We start from the raw sequence: 20651 nt of genomic DNA, 5'->3' as shown, positions 1-20651 counted from the left end.
GTCTGACCCGCGGTGGTCAAAGGTTTACGAGCCGTTTCCACAGGCCACCAGCTAGGTCATCATGAAAACCAAGCCAACGTGGAGGTAAGAAAATAGGACACTTGCAAGGAACCAGAGCTATACTGTTCTGATCAAGATAATTCGGATGATCTAACAGAACTACGGATGTAGTTAGTTACGCTCCTTCCAGGATGTTCCTTACGTGGACGTCAACCGAAGAGCACGCAACAAGGTCAGTGCCATTGCATGCTCTTAGGTATCAATCCTTGGCCTGCAAAAACATTTTGTAAACATTTCGTGAAAATAAAACTAACCAAGCTACCAAACCCATACTTTTCCATATGTTTGAAAATATTTTATTCAGATCTGAAAATGAATCACAGAAAATATCAATTCTGAACGTTTTAAAATTTTGAAAAGTCGTGTTTTTGCTGTAGATTTTTGTAAACCTAAAAAACGAAACACTGATTTAATAGCTAAAATTCTGAAAACTTTAACGAAAAAAGTGTATCAAAGTCAATTTTCATATTTTTTTTATTTGAGAATAGAAACTTCAAAATTCTCATAATGTAAACAATGCACAGATTCATTTTTACAAATAATTAATTGCATGAATATCAAAACTAAAATTTTTATGTTGTTATAAAAAAGTCAAATAACATATTTTTTAAATATAAAAACTAGTAATTCAAAAAATTCCCAAAATATAAACGGTAAATTGATAATGTATGTTCAAATTGTCTTCTTCTTATTGTGCTTTAAAATTAAATTAAAAGCATACAAGGAGGGACCAGGGTTGCCAGCTAAATCTGGGAATGCCAGATTTGTCAAGTGTCAGACAGAATAAAGATTATTAACTTTATGTCCATTTTAAACAACTATTTGATAAAAATTAACGAATTAAATTGATAATCAAAAAAATAGAGAATGAGTTTTTCTTGAAGGAAATATAAATTCAACATGTGGCTATAAAATCAGTAACAACAACTGAATTCTACAAACTTTTCAATTAATACATATCCTCCCTCCCCTTCACCATTCAGAACTGTCAGATTTTCGTCTGCCAGATTTTTCAAATTTTGACCTGGTTTGGCTGGTACAAATATTTTTAAAAGTTTTTGTCCCCCTTTAAAATTGGCCCGAAAAATCAGGGGGCAAAAATAGTAGTTTATGCAACAAGTTGCAAAAAGAGGATTTTTTCAGCACGAGTCGTACATTTATCCAACGAGGTTCACCGAGTTGGATAAATACGAAGAGTGCTGAAAAAATCAAGTTTTGCAACGAGTTCCATACAACATTTTTTGCAATTCCAAAAAACACACTGAGTGAAATTTTATGTCAAATTTTCATGTATTTTGTCAATAAATCGTTTAAATAAAAAAATGTTGAAAAGTGTTACTTTTCGAAACAAGTGCTGCAAAGTTCAACTTTTCAGCACCCATTTGAGTGCTGAAAAGTAGAACTTTTCAGCATTTATTTTGAAAAGTGTTGCTATTCGATTCTGTTTTTTTTGGTACAGAAAAGTAGGCTATTTCGTCGTTCAAGAATGACAGGAAAAGTAAGTAGTTTCACGACGGAATTGCAAAAAAAATATTTTTACAATAAACTTCAAAATTTCAATGAAAATTCAAGTGCAACCAGCTGAAATCAAATTAAAATACATTCTCCTGCGTTTAAAATCATTTTTAGCATGTTTGGGTTTTTTTTTAAAAATCTTAAGATTTTTTGAAAATATTCGATGCAAAATCTTTTTTTCGATACAATTTTTGTTTTCATGAAATCTTAGATTTTTTGAAAACTAATGATTGCAAAACAACTGAGCTAGTGTAAAATGCATTTTAAAACACTTTTTTCATTTAAATGTGAAGATTATGGCTTGTTATTTAAATTTTTATATTTTTTTATTTTTTTGCCAGGGCCAGGGCCGAGAGACAAAAACTTATTTAAATGTTTGCATCGGCCTTATCCAACCAATTATATGCAAAAGCCATGAAAAAAGCAAAAAATAAATTACGATCAAAGAACTTAAAAATTAACGGGCCTATAACTTATAACTTTGAAGTTCAGTTAAAAAAACAGTAAAATTTCTACACATTAAATATTAAATGCATAAATACCTATCTTTTATGCAATTCTAATAAAAGTTTTAAGGTTCATTTACCTTTATTTTTTTATTTTCCCGGAAAACCGTATAAATTTAAATTTATGCAAATTTATGCAGGAAATTTTTTTACTTCAAATTTTACTATTCCATACTTCAACTGACGGGATTTAAACCCAGCATGAACACATATGATCCCGACATTTCGGTCAAGTAGGTTTCCCATACTGATGGGCTACATATTTCAGGGTGTAATACATTACATCAAATTTCCTTTAATAATGTAGAGTTCATTAGATGCAGTTATTTATTGATTTATTTTACAAATTTTCCTCAGTAAGATTGATAGAAAATTTTCTGATGTCTTCGAAAAAAAAGTTTTTCATTTTTTTAAATCAAGACTAACATTTCAAAATGGCCAAACTTTCAATATTGCACCCTTTTGAAATGTTAGTCTTGATCTAGAAACTTTGAAAATTTTTTTTTGAAAAGATCGGAAAATTTCACGAATACTTCATATTTTAACATTGTAAATCAGACCATTAGTTGCAGAGATATCGACGTTAATAAATGGTGGGTTGTTTGGGTGAGACTTGGAAAACATCAATTTTCCTGTTTTTAAACCTTTGCATGGCAATATCTCAGCAACTAAGGGTCGTATCAACTAAGTTGAAGAAAGAAAAATATAGAGAATTTACTCAAAATATTTTTTTCAAAAGTGGGCAAACATGTACACTAATTTTTAAAAATGAAAAACTGCTACTATTTTCAAAAAAGTTGCCCAAAGATGGCTTTAACTTGAAAACGGTGAACTTTGTCAAAATTTCAATTAAGTACTGATTGCAAATTTGATTTTACATCGAAAAATGAAGTTGAAAATTTTTTGGGACCAAAATTTCAATTTTTTTAATAAGTATTGACTCAAAAATTCATAACTCGGTCAAAGCTTTTTTGCACAACCTCGAAATTTCTGAAAAGTTGGCATTTGATGTCCCCTTAAACATATTAAAAAATAGTGTTTTTTTGCAAATCAAGTTATATTGACAAAAAGTTAAATTAAAAATCACCATGTTTTTTTACCGTGTATCATTTTTTCCACTGTAGTCCATATTAATACCTACAACTTTGCCGAAGACACCAAATCGATCAAAAAATTCATTAAAAAGATACAGATTTTTGAATTTTCATACATCATTTTTGTATGGCAGCTGCCAAGTTTGTATGGAAAATTATATCGACAAACTAATGATGCAAAATGGCTTCTTTGGGCATACCGAAGGCACCAAAAAAGTTTCAGACTGATTCAAAAATACAAAAAATAAAATTAAAGAAAAAATACCGATTGCGTAGAGAACTGCTCAAATGCCTAACCTACCAAACATGTAAAAATTTCAAACTTTATTCATAATATTCTGTAAAACTTTTCAACCGTCCCAAATTCAACCAGGCAAATCTACTGGTCATAAAATATGCTTACGTCGCTTCGCTCTCCCTCTCCTGCCGAAACACTCAAAAACTTCGAGAAACTGCGCTTTGGATCCTGACGGCCTGACCATCCGAAACCAATTCGGCCGTATGATTCCGATCTTTCGTGTTCTGTGTTACAGATCTCTCTCTCTCTCTCCCCCGCCTCGTCACCGATTAACATCAGACGAAATGTGCAAATGTGTGAATGGTAATTTTCCCACAGTCGCGATACATATTCCGATCGCGCAACGATTCTTCCCCGACTCTCTTCAAATGTCGAACATCAACGACGACGAGGACGACGACGAATACGAGAGCCGAGTTATCGATTTTGGGGGAAAATATTTGCATACTTGTTGCTTCTTCATGCTCGCTCGCTCGCTCTCTCTCCTGGTCTGGTCTGGCCTGGGTGTTGAAGATTCGCATTCAGGGCTCCCCCTTTGCATACATTCAGGGGCTGCCACTACCCACACAGCCAGAACCTGTTTCAGTGTTTGTGACCGTCGTCGTCGGTTCGCCAGGCGCGAGTTTCAAGGACGTTGCTGATATTAGTCTTGCTTCCACTGACCTCTCGCTCTCGCTCTGCTCACGTCCTGGCCTCGGAGCTTCTTCTTCGAGCACTAAACAGTAGCAACATCATCAGCATGAAACTACCCCTTAAGCCAGCTTCCTTCACGTTGTTTTCAGGTCTTCTTCCTTTTTCCCATTCTACACTATGTGTAATGGTGCGTTTATCTCCGCGGACTCGACACATAGAGCATGTTGATGAACACCAACTTCTTGAACTTGTGTGTACCGTCGTCAACAGTGACTCGAAGCAAGAAGAAGAGGACGACGTGGATAAAAGTTTCAAAGACCTCTGACTTGGTGAGTTCGAGTTGAGTCTGATAACAGAGGCGTTGGTTGGTTGGTTGGTTGGCACCGGGGACGGCGGCCAATAACTCTTTGAACCCTGTGTCCTACGCACAGGATCCCGGACGGATCGCGGCGATCAATGGGGAAAATAACACACGTTAATAACTGCCAACTTGGGGGACCAAGAAGTGGTGGGATGCCACAGCACCGGTGATTAACGAAGAAGGAGGCAGGTTCTTGTTTCTAGAAGAAACATGGTGACGACTTGGTTAACAAATTGGTAACTCAGTTTACCAAGATGGTGACTTCAAATCGAATATTTTTTTTTCTTGGAGGACTTTTTCAAAAAAAAACATGTTTTTTTGTAATTTTACTTAAAACAATTTGTAAAAATGAGAACCTAATGAAAATCCACTAGAAAGTGATGTAAATTCCCCAGTTCCTAGATATTACACATTTTTTACATAAAATCTGTCACCATTCCCTGCTGAATACTACCGAGTCAAATATTTGTACAGTGAGTCAAATATTTGTCCGTACCCCGGAAACTTTTTGTGATATAAAAGTACATAAAATTCGACTAAAGTACCAAGTTTTATACATCAATCGACGCGGCAGAATGTCTTCTTCAAGATCCTGTCAATGAATTTGTAAAAAACTTATTCTTGAAAAATACAAAAATAGTTTACTGAAAAAAGTTTTAAAAAAAGGTTAAATAATTGTCCGTACCCCTAATAAAAGTACAAAATCTGATCGATTTAAGTGAATTCTTTTATGAAATGTTGTTTCTGTGTCAAATACAAGTACCTCTAGTCAGTTTGTGACAACCTTGAACTTCTGATAACTTTGCGTAGTAAGTTTATATTAAAAATCGGCTAAAATTTTGTTTTTTTTTTAAGTTAAACTTATAAAAACATTAGTTATAAACAAGTATTTTTTATAAAATTGCTATTTTATGTTGTAAGAGTCTCTACTGAACAAGTTTCAACAATATTTGTTGAAAAAATACATTTATTTCATCTTTTTATTGACATTTGTTGATCAAAAATACAGTTTCGGAACAAGTAGAAAAAAAAAAAGATAAACTAATTTTTTAGTCGTGACTCGATTATTCGAAGTCCGAATTATCGACACAAGTAAAGCAAATAAAACCAATAAATACATGAAAATTTAAATTTCCATGAATTTTTCGAATATCAAAACCAATACACAATAAACAGATATCTTGCAAATTCAGAGACATCAGAAAACTTTTACACAAATCCTGAAAAGTAAAAAAGATGTCCTCCTCAGGTACCTTTCTCTCGCAATCTGCGAAATAATTCTAGCTTTCAAAATGCTTATGTGCCTTTCAAATGTTGCTCTAGAATTTTCCGTTTATTAGCTAAACAAAATATTGATTGAGATCAAACTTTGGCAATTTTGATCAATTTTCAGTACTTTTTTAAATAATTTGCTCGGCGTTGTTTAACAGAGGTTGTTAGACTGTGATAAACATGCAAACTAACAAACTCGCACTTTTTCGCGTTGGATAGTTTGCGGCAAACTCGCAAGCAAAGCTAAGAAAATGCTAACATTTCTGCAAATCACTGCAGGCAAACTATCAAACTCTCAAAAAATTCGAGTTTGTTTGTTTGTTATAGTCTAATACCTCCTTAACTAGACTGCTTCAGTTGCTGTTCACGCAGAAAAATAAGGCATATTTGAATCAACAAAACGTTTTGTTGATTTGAAAATCAAGACTTTTGTTGAATCAGCGCTAAACGTCAAAGCAACTTTTTCAAAACAACAAAAGATTTTTGTGGAATTAACAAAATCAAGGTTTGTTTCAACGCAAAATCGGCGTTGATTGTATTCAACAAAAATTTTGCTGAATCAAACCTCGTACAGGCTGATTCTACAAAATATTTTTCTGCGTGTTGTCAAACGTCAAAAAACAAAAACATACCATAAGGATCGAGGGGTAAGTGGATGAAAAAAAATATATAAAAGAAACTTTTTTTATGTTAATGATATTAATGTCACGATTATTCAAAAAATACATTAGGATTTTTATGAAGAGATTTTATTTTTATTTTTTGTTAAAAGAATATATTATGCATCGACAGTCCCCTCGTCATTTTTCAGACCAGTCCATGTAGTGAGCAGGACTGTATTCATAAGTTTTTATCCAAAACTGCTAAAAAAAAATCTAAATTGGGAAAGGTAAAGCTGACCGCAAACTTGTTTTGTGAACTTCATTGACATAACTGAATGATGCAAACTAACATCCGATCGAAAATTCCCCTACAAGAACTGACTCAATCATTATGAAGAGGCTGCGTGGCGTCAAATTGCGTCACTTACGTTGCACTGTGTTTATCATTGCATAAATAACTACAACAAGTCTGCACAACTGCACCGAGTTTGTGACTCAGAACATTTCCAGCTCGCGGAAAGGGTCAACGTTCCGGTCGCACCGCAAATCTGTTTAAAACTTTTTAAACCGCTTGCTCTCCATGGCAAGAGTGTCTCTTTGCCTCCACTTGGTAGGGAGGGGGCCAACAAAAACAAGGAAACAACATTCTATCATCAACAAATCGATATTTTTGATAAAAACACACACTCGCCAAGGCAAGCAACTTACCTTTTCTTCTGTTTCGAACTAGAGCTAGAGCTGGCTGGCTGTTATCAGCGGTCCCAGAATCTTCGTCAACTGCTGCTGCTGCTGCTGGCTTGTCCGCGTGTGTTTGTGTCTGTGTGTCTTATATCACCACATTATCATACATGCCAGGTTTCACTGTCCTCCTCCTCTTCCTTCTGCTGTTGCTCCCCAAGGCTCTTGTTTTCTTCTATTATCACCCTCTCTCTGGTTCTGCTATCAATTTCGCGACTTTTTCTTGTTTGCTTCTTGGTCTTTGGCTTCTTATTCTTCTTCTTCTTGTACTTGTTCGCCTTGTCCGGCCGCTTGACTGGAACTGGACACGACACAATCAATGAACAACCCCGTCTACTGGAACAGCAATCCTGGAACAACGCTCCAAAAAGCCCACACTACTCTCTGCACTGGCTGGCGTGTGTCAACTCCACTCACTTCCTCCTGTGGAGGTCCCTTTCGCCGTCGACGTCGCTGGCACGACCTCCTGCCAACATGGACCCCCTCCGTTCCACCGCCACAACAACAATCCGCGTTCCTTCGAGACGTTCTCGACGCTGACGTCCCACACGCAGAGGGGTCTCGCGCGAAGACCAGGTTCTACCCTCCGGGGGAGGTCTCCGCTCGGGAATCTGCGTCACAACAATCCACAAAACCCTTGCTCACACTCCTTTCCCCCCTCCTGCTGAAGGAAACCCCTCAAATCTCAGTTCGCGCAATTCTCGTCGCTTGACCACGACACGTCTTCAGTCTGCCCGGATTCAGAACAACCGGATTGGCCACTTTTTCCCCAAAACCCGAATCAACACAAAAAAAAAACCCTTTCCCAAGAAAACGTCACACAATCTTCAAACTTCCAACACGCACGACGCACGAAACTTTTTTGACAGTTCTCTTCGTCACCACACACGCAGCAAGAGACACTCCGAGAAAAACGCAAACGCAAAAAAGAAGAGAGAAACACTTTTTTTACGAGGCTCGCGGGGTCCGCTGATGGCAAGATCGAAACGACGAATAGCAGCACCAAAATCTCGCGGACTGTTCCGTTCGTTCGTTCGACCAGCAGCGACACGCAGACACAAACGACAACAAAATTCCACCACACACAGTTACACATTCCGGAGTGCGGAGAGTTGAATCGCGGATTTTTTTTTTCTCTGCGTGCGTTTGTGTGTGTGTGTGGCGATGGACGAAAACACATGTGCGCGCGACGCAGAGCGAACTCTCGTCGCGGCACTTGTGAGTGTGTTGAGGTGTGTCGAATCGTGGGAGAGGAGGAGATTTTGCTGCGAGAGAGGATTTTTCATTCATTTTTTTTTATTATTTCATTGACGTTTCGCCATAGAGTTATCTAAGCCCGCTCTCACACACACTAGCACGCCATTTGTTTTGCTGGCTGGTACAAAATTTAACCTCAATCTTTTTCGTGTACGTACACGCAATACATGCGCACGTAGATAACTCTATAGAGCTATCTACGTGCGCATGTATTGCGTATACGTACACGAAAAAGATTGAGGTTAAATTTTGTACCCGCCAGCAAAACAAATGGGGTGCTAGTGTGCGTGAGCTCGGGCTTAGATAACTCTATTCGGTGGCAGATAAAACGGGAAACGAGGGGTCTTTCGGGTGAGAATGTGGCATAAAATTACAAACTGACGTAAATACCATTACAATTTTGAACTTTTTTTGTAATTTTCTCCTTTTTTTAGTTTTAATTATACAGTCCAGACTCGATTATCCGATGGCCATGGCAAAATTTCATTTCGGATAATCGAATCATTAAACTTTTTTTTTTTAAGACATCAATATTTTTGATTGTCGAGCTTAAGTATGACCCCTAAACTACTCTATACTGCCCCTGATCGCATAAATGTCCCATATGCATTTTCATCGATTTCGAGTTATTGATGCAGTTTGGTTCAAAATCGTGTGCTCTTTCAAAAGAGCCTATAGCATCCAGCACTTTGTTCTAGAAATCAAGAGGAAATCCAGTTTTTTCACGAAAATTTAACACGTAGCCTTCCCGCATAATCAAATACCAAAGGTGAAACTGTCGAAATCATAAGAAAATTATTTCTGGTATGGTTACCATTTGTGATATTGTTGATATAATGTCACGACCATATAACAAAATTAAAATGGTACTATTTCCCGAATTGTTACACTTATCTTGACATATTCGAATGGTTGATTTTTTTTCCTACAATTTAATGAACGGTATCTATTCGTCATACGATTAGGATGGTTCGAAACAGCTATTGTTAGAACATAATAGTACTGTAGCCGGTATGATAAAAGTTATGATACTCGGTATGATTTAGTCAAAGAAACCTAAGCGGAAAATTTCCTAAATTTCCTAAGTCCTAATAATTGAAACAATTGCACAACAATTAATGGTACGATATAATTATTCCTCATACGTTTGGTATTATTTCAAACAGTTTTTGTATGATTGAGCCAAAAATGAATTTTAGCGAAAATTTTCTTAAGTCCCGATGATTCAAACAATTGTTCAACAATTCATGGATAAATATAACTTTTCGCCATATGGTAAGGATTTTTCGGAACAGCTATTGTTAAAACATAAGGGTACCATAGCCGACGTAGTATTTCCAACTTGAAGCTCAGCGAAAAACTCTTAAGTCCCAATAATCCAAACAATTGTTCAACAATTCATGGAACGATATACCTGAATTCAGCGAAAATTTTCCTAAGTCCCAACAATTCAAACCATTGTTCAACAATTCATGGAACGATATACCTGAATTCAGCGAAAATTTTCCTAAGTCCCAACAATTCAAACCATTGATCAACAATTCATGGAACAATATACCTGAATTCAGCGAAAATTTTCCTAAGTCCCAACAATTCAAACCATTCTTCAACAATTCATGGAATGATATACCTGTTTGCCATATAGTTTGTATGTAAAGCTAATTTATTTTCGTGATAATTTTTATAAGTCCAAATAATTTAATCAATTGATTGACCATTATCAGAACGATAACTGTTCGCCATGTGATTGGTCTATAATTTATTTGTATGGTTCTACCATACATGTTACGATATATTTATGATAAATTTTGAGGCCACATTTCATAATAAAATGCATTTTAAACCGCCAAACGTAATGTAACTGAGATAGCTCAATTAGATAAGGCGGCAGCACCACGGAAGAATCAACAGGAGACATCATCATCAAGCGGTAACAAATCCCGGACATTACAAAAAAAAACGCTCACCATTAATAATCATATACTTACCATTCCCGTTAAATCCATAGTTCCCAGAACATTTGTAAAGTTTATTTTTTGGCTCCTCCCTTTTCAAATGATGTCGGTAAGTGTCGGTAAAGCAGTTCACCATTTAAAATCATATCTTATTAATTTGTGGTACGGTTCACATAAAATAAGAATTGAACAGTTTGGGGTAGGGTATGACTATGATCCACGAAAAAAATCCCTTGTAAAAATGTATTGTAACATTACCTAACGACCTATTTAATAAATTGTAGGATTGTTTGGGGAATGGAAAATGTACGGTTGCACCCTATTTGGTGTATTATTAAGATCATTTAGGAAAAATCATTCGACAAATGGTGACTGTATGGTTGTTGACTTATGTATGGGACAAAATTCAAATGTGTTTTTCTCAGCTTGCTGTTTTTGCATATGGGACATTTATGCTAAAATGAGATCGCAGAACTCGAATGTGATGCTAAAAGTTAGAAAATAGAAAAAAAATGTTTTTGTTCATGATTTGAATATCCGAAGTCAACAAACCTTCGAATAATCGTACTTCGGATAACTGACTTTTTTTTAATTTGGATGCAACTTTGTTCTTGTATTCCCTATGGCAAATGAAATAAATTTTGCCTCATTATAACTACAATACAAGTCTCCATAATTATTTGGGGCAGGGCATACAAAAACTGGGTATGTATGTGTATGAAATTCTTTATTTTAAGAAGAAATTTTCTGATCGATTTGGTGTTTGGTGTCTTCGGCAATGTTTCGAAAAGAGATTATCCGCGCACCACCAAACCGAAGTGCGCATCTCTTCTGTTGCGCCATACAAAAATTGAGTGGTTCGTCGTAAGCTTGTACATCAGCCCGTGGCGCAACAGGCTTTGGCAGGTTGCGCTCGCATGTTTGAAAAGAATCGCTTATTTTCATTCAACTTTTTCGCAATTCGCAATTCGCAATTTTCAGTGTAAGAACGGGCCTTAACCGCTCTTATGCAGTAGGTTCCCGACAAACACGCACGGCCCTTACACCTACATTTCACACTTGCTATTTTCATTTAAATTTATATTACTAAAACTTTAACTCCCAAAATATTATTATTTTTAAAATTATTTGATAAAAATACATCGTTTGAGCCACAGCACCAACAAAGCACGGAGCCTGTGGCCATAAGTGATGGTGCAAAATCTGGTCCAGGGGATGTTTAAAAAAACGTTTTTGTTTTTCGGAAAATATCGAAAACCTGGACAAAAGAATTGATTATTAAAAATCATTTTTAAAAGCAAAATCAAATTTGCAATCAAAAAGTACTTTAAAAATTTTCGTTTTCGTTTTTTATCTGTTTTAGATTTTTTGCATTTTTAAAATACAACTTACAAGAAATGTACCTCAAAAACATATTTTTTCTTTAAAGCTGGAAAATTCCCTCAGATATTTTGATAATTGGAAAGATGATTTCTGACATACAGCCTCACAAAGAATTCGAATCGCTAAAAATGAGTTTTTCCAAGTGTCCTTTATTTTTCACCAGAAGATGTCTCGAAAACTATTGGTTCGATTTTTAATGCTTAAAAAATAAATTAATTGAAGTGTTCTGAACTTTTTAAAAATAATTTAATTTACTATAGTTAATTAACCGTCATTAGGGGTGACACTGGGTCTGGGGTGAAATTTCATACAAATTTCAGCATTTTTGTATGACCCAATCTCACCCCAGACCCAATGTCACCCCTGATGACGGAACTTTAAAAAATATTTAATAAAAATTTTAATAAAAAAATTTCAAAATTACTGAAGCGGGTATTATCTAGCTTTTTAAGCGAAAATGGCGTTCGAATGGTGAACGCCCGAAATGTCAAAATCACGCAGTGGTACCAACATTACGAAAAAAGTGTGCCATGGCATGACAGAAGCATTTTTTTTTTCTAATGTTGGTGCTACTGCGCGATTTTGACATTTCGGACGTTCAACATTCGAACGCCATCTTCGCTTAAAAACCTGGATACCATGAGCATGACAAACAAACAAACAAACTCGTTCGTTTTGACAGTTTGGCAGTTTGCCTGTTTGTCTGTTCGCGTGCATTTGTTTGCAAAATGCGGATTTTCGGGTGATTTTTTTACACACACAAATTGATTCATTATAGCGCATTGGACATTCATCAACAATAAAAATAAAAATAAACAAACAAAATGGTTCAAAACTAAATACCTTGTCATTCCATTTCCATATTTAGTACCAATTTAACAGAGAATTGGGTCCTAAAATGAAGCTTGGATTTCTGATATTATTGTTTACAGCGATAAAGCTTATTTTTGTGAGTACAATGACCCTTTGTACGACCACATAGAGTTTAAAATGGATTTTTAAATCAATTTTGAAAAATTAACCTCGCGGTCCTTCTTGACAGAAAAGCTCCTACTTGACAGCTCGTTCCAAGGGGACCATAGTTGATCTATCGAAAAAATGTTGTCTTGTCAAAAAAAAAAAAATTCGCATTAAAATGAAAAAAAGTGATCAGAAATGGTTTTTAATCGTGTTTTTTACCGTTGTACATAAAAATTTACATAGGGCTTTAGTACCCAATTGAACACACCATTAGAAAAGAAAATTGCAAACTGCTTAACAAATTCTTTGATCCTGTAACCACCACGGTAATCACACTGTCTGTGATTAGTCTATGCTAGAACCATTTTTCAAATTTCCGAAAGTATGGGTCTAAAACGATCACCTTAAAAATTATTTTTTTACTGAAAAATATATTCAATCGATTGTAAACTTTTAAAAATTTTATGTGTATTTTTGTATGTCTGACAGAATAGGACACTTTTAAGGTTATTTTGAAAAGTGACATAGTCAATGCTAGCATTTCGAGCTGTAAATCAAACATGTTGGGAGCAGAAAACTTTTAAATTAATTATGAATAAATTATTTTTTCATTTTTCCTACCCTGTTTTTTTATATTTTAAATTAAAATCTAATTTAAACCATTTTTTTAGGCAAAAAACAATCTCGTAACCATCGTCTATCCCCTCGTCTAAATGGCAACTTCCAAATACCAAATTCGGTAGTTCTGCACCACCCTCTCCCACTTTGTTTACAAACTTCATTCACAAAATTCACAACGGCTCAGTGAAAACAGTTACTTTACGCACGTTTGTTTACGTAGGCAAACAATGCAAAGCAATGCTGTGCTGGTTGCAGCATTGCGGCACAAAATTCAACAATCGACTCAGCTAGCCAAACAGTATGATTGGCTAATAGACTCTTACGTTCTGGTAAATATTATTGGCTTGTTACTTTTCGTGTAAAAATACCCAACGACAATTGTTTTAGGATTTCTACGTGGACAATCACTGGGACCGTCTGCCAGCAAGCTGGAACTCCTGCTTCGAACAGCTCGAAATCAGCCAGCTCAAAAGCCTCCTAGCGGTAGAGCAAAAGTCCACAGAATGCCACGTATGGCCACTATCGATTCTGGCAAGTCGGGTCCTGCTTGGAAATCTCTGCCTGAGTCGGAAGCTTCCACTGGACGACGAACCGGAAACTGAACCGCAGGAGCAAAGTCGGTTCCGGGAGCGGCAAAAACTGTTTAACAAATCGGTAAAGCTTAAAAAGCGCCACGAAATTGAGCAGTTTAGCCGGCAGTGCTGGGAAAGTGGCCGCCAAACTGGGGTTGAACATCTGGTTGACATCGGTTCCGGCCAGGGCAATCTAGCAAGGACGTTGGCGTACGGATTCGACTTTAATGTTTGCTGTATCGAGCAGAACGAGGGCTTGGTGGCGACGGCTAGGCAAAAGGACGAAGAACTTTCCTCCAGGCTGAAAAGGCAGTGCAAGGCAGATTTGAAACATCCCGTTCACCTGAGCAAAAAGGTCAATCTGGAAGATGTCGATCCCGCGCAGTTTGCGCAAATGATCCGGGACGCTTTCAACGTAGAGAAGAACAGCCCCTTTAAATTTGGTCTGGTCGGACTGCATCCTTGCGGGGACTTGGCCACCTCCCTGATTAAGCTATTTCTCGCCTGTCCCGAGGCCAAGTTCATCAAGTTGGTCTGCTGCTGCTACATGAAGCTGTCCACCGAACAGGATCGTTGCCAAGATTACGGATTCCCTCTGAGCTCGTTCAGCAAACAAATAGAACTCAACCTAAGCTACGAGGCTCGCGAAATCGCGTGTCACGCCATCGAGCAGTACGACGCCAAGTTGGAGCACAGCTTCGAAGAGTTGAAAGTGCACGCGTTTCGAGCGGCCCTAGAAAAAGTCCTCATCCGGATAGACCCCGCGCTGAAGCATTCCGGAATCAAAAGCACCAAGGTGACCAACTTAACCTTCCAGCAGTACTGCGAAAGGGCCACAAGTGGAATGGGCATCAGTTTGCCCCGGGAGCTGATGGACAGCGAGGATACGCGGACGAATTTGGCCAACTGGCGGCGCGTGGTCAAGTTCTACACGTTGAGGCTGATGTTTGCACCGCTGGTCGAGTCCGTCATTCTGTACGATCGGTGGTTGTTTCTGCTGGAGCAGGGCGTGGACAGTGATATTCGGGTGGTTTTTGATCCCATTTGCTCGCCAAGGAATCACGCGATTACGGGACGGAAGCAGGAGTTGAATTGTTTGCCGAATGTTGTTAAATTTTGTTATTGAAAAAACCCTTGCTTAATAAAAGCTTTCAAAAATTTACTTGGTTTATATTTCCTTTTTCAATATTTTTTTAAAACTTTGCCGTCAATTCCAGTATTTGTTCGATCCGAAAATCACAGTAAAAATAAAATAAGAACTTCGGTTAGGAACCATCCATGAGCCACGTGGACACTAGGGTGGAATATAGTTATATAGGAAAATTGAAAATGATTAAAATCCAATCAGCAACACATTTTTGGGTCCCAAACACACCCAATTTGGTAGCGATTGGTTAAGCCCACGATTGGCGCAAAGCGAATGGAATTTGTATAGAAATTACGATGGAGAAACTTGCATTTTCACATTTTTTAATTTACAAAATTAATGTTTTATTATTTTATGAGTCCAACACCTTAGCTGTGCAGCCTTGGATGTCCTAAACAACTCTCCCGAAGACAGTATGGTGCTAAAGTGCGTCACAAAAAAGATATAGAGTTTTCAAAAGTAGTGTATTGAAATAATAATTTAAACTCAAATATTCTGCCAACATTGCCTAAGGAACCATGAAACACAAAACAGACATGGCTGTTCCTATATTTTGATAAACCTTACTTAAAATGGACGTGAAGAAGTGTTCAGAAGACATTATTTTGTTAAGTTGCACCCCAAATCCGCAAATATATTATAGTTTTCGAAAGATTCCGCTTGACTTGGCAGTGTTGGCAAAACGTATGATTTTTACCGACTATTTCGAAATGTCTCTCTTGAACGCTCAGTAACTTTTGTTAGAAGCAATTTGGCACCATACTGTCTTCGGAAGAGTTGTTCAAGACATTCAGGGCTATACTTCTACGGTGTTAGTTTCATGAAATAATAAAACATGAATTTTGCAAATTTAAAAATGTGAAAATGCAAGTTTTCCCATAGTAATTTCCATACAAATTTCATTCGCTTTGCGCCAATCGTGGGCTTAGCCAATCGCTACCAAATTTTGGGAGGTTGTTTGGGACCCTAAAAGGGACCAAAAAATGTGTTGCTGAAAAAAACAATTTTCGATTCCACCCTAGTGGACACTTTAGTAGAGGGGAGGGGGTGGGCTCGTCTGAAAATATTTTGAACTTTTATGAAATTACAATGTACAGTATTTAGAAATTATGGAAATCAATGAATGCAAAACAACTGGACAGGTGTATGATTCATTAAGGCTACCAACTGTACGGATTTTTTCCTTACCATACAGATTTTCGAACCTCTTCGCGGATTTTTAACAGGCCGGAATTTTTGTAGGGAATTTTATGCATAATACGGATTTGTACGGAATTTACAACTTTTTAATTATTGAATTGCTTGTTAACTTGAAATTTTTATTTTTCTGTGAGTGATTTATAAAGGGAGAGTTTTCCGGGGTTTCCTCAATTCAAACATGATTATCAATAATTCTAGAGTTTTTGAACTATTGTCTTCCGTATGTCGAAAGGACCTTTTAAAAACTCTAGAATTTTTCTTTTATAAATTTCTTACTAAATATATTTATCCCTCTCCAAAGGCTTTCTAAAACTTGTGAAAACATTTGTACACTTGAATTAACAAATCTAGACTTTTTTAAAGGTCCTATAAACTATTATAGGACATTTTCAATAAAAAAAAAACACTAAGAACGATATTATTCGTAAAAGCAAACTTGACATTTCGTAAACTTTTAAACGTTTAACAAAAAAAAATTGAAGAGCACAATGATTTGATTCAAATCAAGGTATATTTAATGAATAAGCACTCTGATAGCATTTTGTGAATTTTGTTAGCTGTAAAAACGACACAGTTTTATTTTTTTAATTCTCAAATATATTAAATTTAATTTATCAAAATCATTCATTGACAGTTTTTTTTTTATACCATGGTGTCATATCGGCAAAGTATACGGATTTTTGCTCAGCAAAAGTTGGTAGCCTTATGTATGATGCATTTTAAAATACTTTTTTTCATTCAAATGTTGACACCGTGGCCTGTAATTTCAATTTTTTGTTTTTTATTTTATTTTTTTGCCCTTCCCCCTCGACTTTGATCGGAGTCGAGGGACATACACTTTTAAAAATATTTGCCACGGCCTAACGCAAAAAAAAACAAAATTGACAAGACAACATTTTTTCGTCGGATCAACTATGGTCCCCTTGGAAAAAGCTGTCAAGTAGGACTGGGAGGTTAATTTAAAAAAAAAAATCCATTTTAAGCTCTTTGTGGCCGTACAAAGGGTTATTGTACTAAGAAAAATAAGCTATATCGCTGTAAACAATAATATCAGCAATCTAAGCTTCATTTTGGTTTGATGTGGAATCGCTGTATATTTCTTTTATCCAAATAACTTATTTTGCTTTAATGATCGTTTTGGTGTCTTGAGCGAAGTTCAAGGTTATGATCAGGGCAATAACTAAGTCGCTACACTAAAAAAAACAATATTGTAAACTTGACTAACTTTACTGTCTTTGATTTTTTTCTTTTTTGATATCCTTAGTGGACAAAAACGCTTTAGATAAAATTAAAACTGTTATTAAAACTGCTCACGTTAAAAAATGCGTAATTTTCCGAAAAATATGTCTTTAAAAAAGATTTTTGGAAATGAAAGCTCTTGAAAAACAAAAATTGAAGATTGATTTTTATTTGTAAAGTGAGTCGTTTTCGAGTTTTAAATGTTAGGGTAATTTTTTTTATTTAGAAAAAAAATATTGAATGTTTTTGTATCCGTAGCCTTACATTTTTCCCAATTTTTCAGTTCGGTTTTGTGCCTTCGGCAGAGATTTAAATAAAGGAAAGAGAAATCAAGAACAAAGATTAATGAAAATTTATGAAACATTTATTTACTTTTGAGCTTTGGTAAGGAGTGACGAAAATTTGTTTGCAAAAGTTAGGCCGATGAAAATTTTATTGCAGGGATTTTGTCTTCAAAATTTCCCCCAAAAAATCAGGGGGCGAAAAAATATTTACAAAATAATTATTGATAAAAAAAATCAACTTTCTTCAAACCCGTTGTACAATATAAGAAGCTTTTAACAAATTTTGAATATAACGACAACTGATTGGAAATTGGGCGTAAGATTTCAATATTTTTGTTTTAAAAAAATCATGAAATTTTCAGATTCTTTTAGACAAACTTATTTTTAAAACTTTTAATTAAATTTAATTTAATTAACATTTCTAAAGGACAAAATAAAATATTCTTAGGTAACAAAACATAAAAATAAATCATGCGTATCATATTTTGTGTTGAACACAAGTTATCGCAAAGAAAAAGTGCCGAAAACCAAGCCAAAACATAATAAGGGAACGAAATGTAATTCCATCGGGCACCTAATGTTGGCATATCAACTCTTTTTCGTTCACAGCGTTTTCAACCCATATCAAGCAATACGTAGCTTGGGAAGTGAGCAAGCAGGTTTCAATCGATAGTTTTGTAAATCAATGCTAAAATTTGCGATCAACATGTTGCTTAATGTAATTTTGTAATAATCTTGACGAAGTCAGATCACGGTCGAATTCTCCAAATCGATGAATAGTATTTACTGCTACCAACATCCAGGTAAATTCACTACCACAACCTCAAAACCGCTCGATTCCACCTGTGCATGCATAAACATCTTCATTCAAACATACCTAACTCATCTAGCATCACACACACACAAACAATCGGTAGCTTAAGCCTTTCTTTCCATTCAGACTACCGATGCTGGCACTGGATCTAAGCTAGTCGTAGTGCACACCTCCGACGACAACGACGATCACAACTCTCGCGCAGCGATGAATCGTCCCAGAGTGTGATAACGGCACTCTCGTTTTGGCTTCTACACAACGCGCGCACTCTGCTTATCAGTCAGCCTTGCGAAAAAAAGAAACATACATTTTTTCGATAATATCGATTCAGCTGTTTGGTTCGGTATAGTTGAGTTGAGCGTGCGAGCTGTCGATCGGAATTTCGCATTTGCATTTTACGTGGCGATTTAATATGCTGACGACGGGAAGATGGTCGGAATCGTCATCAACAGGTTGTGGGTGCTGTGCTGTGCGACGATGGCGCTGACGATCTTCGTCCCGATCGTGCGTACGCAACAGGTAAGGTTCTACTGGGCGGTCTCAGGTTCAATTGGTGTCCAAATTACTAATTATTTGTTTGCGCAGCCATTAGCAGGTGGTGAAGCGGCGCTAAACTCGACCGAGATCAACCATCGGAACGCCGACTACGGTAATTGGGTCGTTGGGACCGTTAGGTGTGAGGCTTTGTTTGTGGCTAATGGTTTTGGTTTGCAGAGTACGAGTACGATGCGGAGTGGCCTCGGTTGAACAGGACGCTGGGTTCGGTGTCTGCGGTGGCGTTCGATCCCAGTGGGAATGTGGTCATCTTTCATCGAGGGAGGCACGTGTGGAACCTGCTGAGCTTCGATCAGCAGAATCGGTACCTGCAGGAGAAGGATGGTCCGATTGGGGAGTCGACGCTGTTGATCTTCCACAACGAAAGTGGTGCACTCTTTGGAGAGTGGGGTGCTAATTTGTGAGTTGCGATGCGCGTCAGGCTTGATCAAGTGCTAATCGATGTTCCCATTTTTATCGCTAGATTCTTTATGCCACACGGTCTCACGATCGACCGGAACAACAGCTACTGGATCACAGACGTCGCGTTGCACCAGGTGTTCAAGTTTGACCTGACGGTGTCTTCGACGAAGCCGGTCATGACGCTGGGAGTGCGGTTCGAACCGGGCAAAGATCACGAACACTTTTGCAAGCCGACTTCGGTTGCCGTCCTGGAGAATGGAGACTTCTTCGTGGCGGACGGATACTGCAACGGTCGCGTAAACAAATACTCCGCTGACGGTCGGTTAATACTAAGCTGGGGTAAGAACTCGTTCGTTCTGACGAGGACCTTCATGCTTCCTGCCGGTCCCATTCCGGTCAACTTCTTCGCCATCCCGCACGCGCTCACGTACGCCGCCGACAAGAAATTGATCTGCGTAGCCGATCGTGAACAAGGTCGCGTTCAGTGCTTCAACGCCAACAACGGAGCGTTCCACTCGATGTACGAGAGTCCACGAATCGGAAGCCGACTCTTCAGCGTAAAGTACATCCCACGGGACGGTGGCCTGCTATACGTGGTCAATGGACCTCAGTTCACCACCGCAGAACCAGTCAACGGGCTGGTAATGTCCATGACATCAAAAGAAATCGTAGGCCGCTTCTTTCCGGAGCACGCTTTCAGCAATCCGCACGAACTGGCCGTCAGCGAAGATGGCGCCCAGGTTTACGTCGCCGAACTGAACCCTCACAAGGTGCACAAGTTCAAGCGGAAATCCGGCCTCCCGGAGATCCCAACGCCAATACTCGATCCCGCCGAATCCAAGGTCGAGACATTTCCACCGTCGGATCAACCGGTGCTGTACACCGGAGCGCTAACGACGATCCCGATCGTGGTCAGTTTGGTGGGCATCGGATGCATGGTGGTTTGCCTCTTCCGGACGTTCTGCGTCAAGTCGCGAGGTGGCCGCCGACAACGGTTCTCTACGCCCAGCGAGAACATTTCACTGCGCGAGATGGGCGAGGATCGGGAAGCATGACGATATTTACAAACGAAAAATTCCGTCAAAGTGACAGTTAACTACGCTGTGATTGTAAAAAACTACTTAAAACTTTGAAAAGACTAAAAATACTAAAATAAATTGACCTATTCCATACAAAGTTTTCA

General features: G+C 37.5%; 3 protein-coding genes across 15 annotated transcripts in view; 2 read left to right on the top strand and 1 right to left on the bottom strand.

Moving 5' to 3' along the window:
• LOC6030964 (myocyte-specific enhancer factor 2) overlaps positions 1-8107 on the bottom strand; it is a 132348-nt gene extending 124241 nt beyond the window's left edge. For 3 of the 13 annotated variants that reach the window (XM_038259502.1, XM_038259513.1, XM_038259503.1), the window contains exon 1: positions 7050-8107. The gene's annotated coding sequence lies outside the window, so the exon portion shown is untranslated. The remainder of the gene's footprint in view (positions 1-7049) is intronic. The other 10 variants (XM_038259507.1, XM_038259506.1, XM_038259512.1 and 7 more) reach the window with 6 other exon arrangements.
• Positions 8108-13393: 5286 nt separating this feature from the next.
• On the top strand, positions 13394-14989 carry LOC6030967 (protein RRNAD1). The gene is made up of 2 exons (XM_038265706.1): positions 13394-13584; positions 13643-14989. Exons 1-2 carry the CDS (start codon positions 13483-13485, stop codon positions 14951-14953), a joined length of 1413 nt encoding a protein of 470 aa, XP_038121634.1. The 5' UTR covers positions 13394-13482; the 3' UTR covers positions 14954-14989.
• A 3659-nt stretch (positions 14990-18648) lies between these two features.
• Positions 18649-20651, top strand: LOC6030975 (peptidyl-alpha-hydroxyglycine alpha-amidating lyase 1). The gene is made up of 4 exons (XM_001841777.2): positions 18649-19030; positions 19097-19160; positions 19226-19466; positions 19530-20651. Exons 1-4 carry the CDS (start codon positions 18941-18943, stop codon positions 20521-20523), a joined length of 1389 nt encoding a protein of 462 aa, XP_001841829.2. The 5' UTR covers positions 18649-18940; the 3' UTR covers positions 20524-20651.

The sequence above is a fragment of the Culex quinquefasciatus genome, chromosome 3 (assembly GCF_015732765.1).
Source record: "Culex quinquefasciatus strain JHB chromosome 3, VPISU_Cqui_1.0_pri_paternal, whole genome shotgun sequence".
NCBI lineage: Eukaryota > Metazoa > Arthropoda > Insecta > Diptera > Culicidae > Culex > Culex quinquefasciatus.
The sequence above is the reverse complement of the archived record's forward strand: the minus strand, read 5'-3'. Positions and strand labels throughout refer to the sequence as shown.

What these genes read in the sequence shown, in the direction of transcription:
- LOC6030967 (XM_038265706.1), top strand. Translation starts at nt 13,483, where the DNA reads ATGCAAAGCAATGCTGTGCTGGTTGCAGCATTGCGGCACAAAATTCAA. An exon ending in TAATAGACTCTTACGTTCTG is followed by an intron (nt 13,585 to 13,642) that starts GTAAATATTATT and finishes CAATTGTTTTAG; the next exon opens with GATTTCTACGTGGACAATCA.
- LOC6030975 (XM_001841777.2), top strand. Translation starts at nt 18,941, where the DNA reads ATGGTCGGAATCGTCATCAACAGGTTGTGGGTGCTGTGCTGTGCGACG. An exon ending in CGATCGTGCGTACGCAACAG is followed by an intron (nt 19,031 to 19,096) that starts GTAAGGTTCTAC and finishes TTGTTTGCGCAG; the next exon opens with CCATTAGCAGGTGGTGAAGC. An exon ending in GGAGAGTGGGGTGCTAATTT is followed by an intron (nt 19,467 to 19,529) that starts GTGAGTTGCGAT and finishes TTTTATCGCTAG; the next exon opens with ATTCTTTATGCCACACGGTC.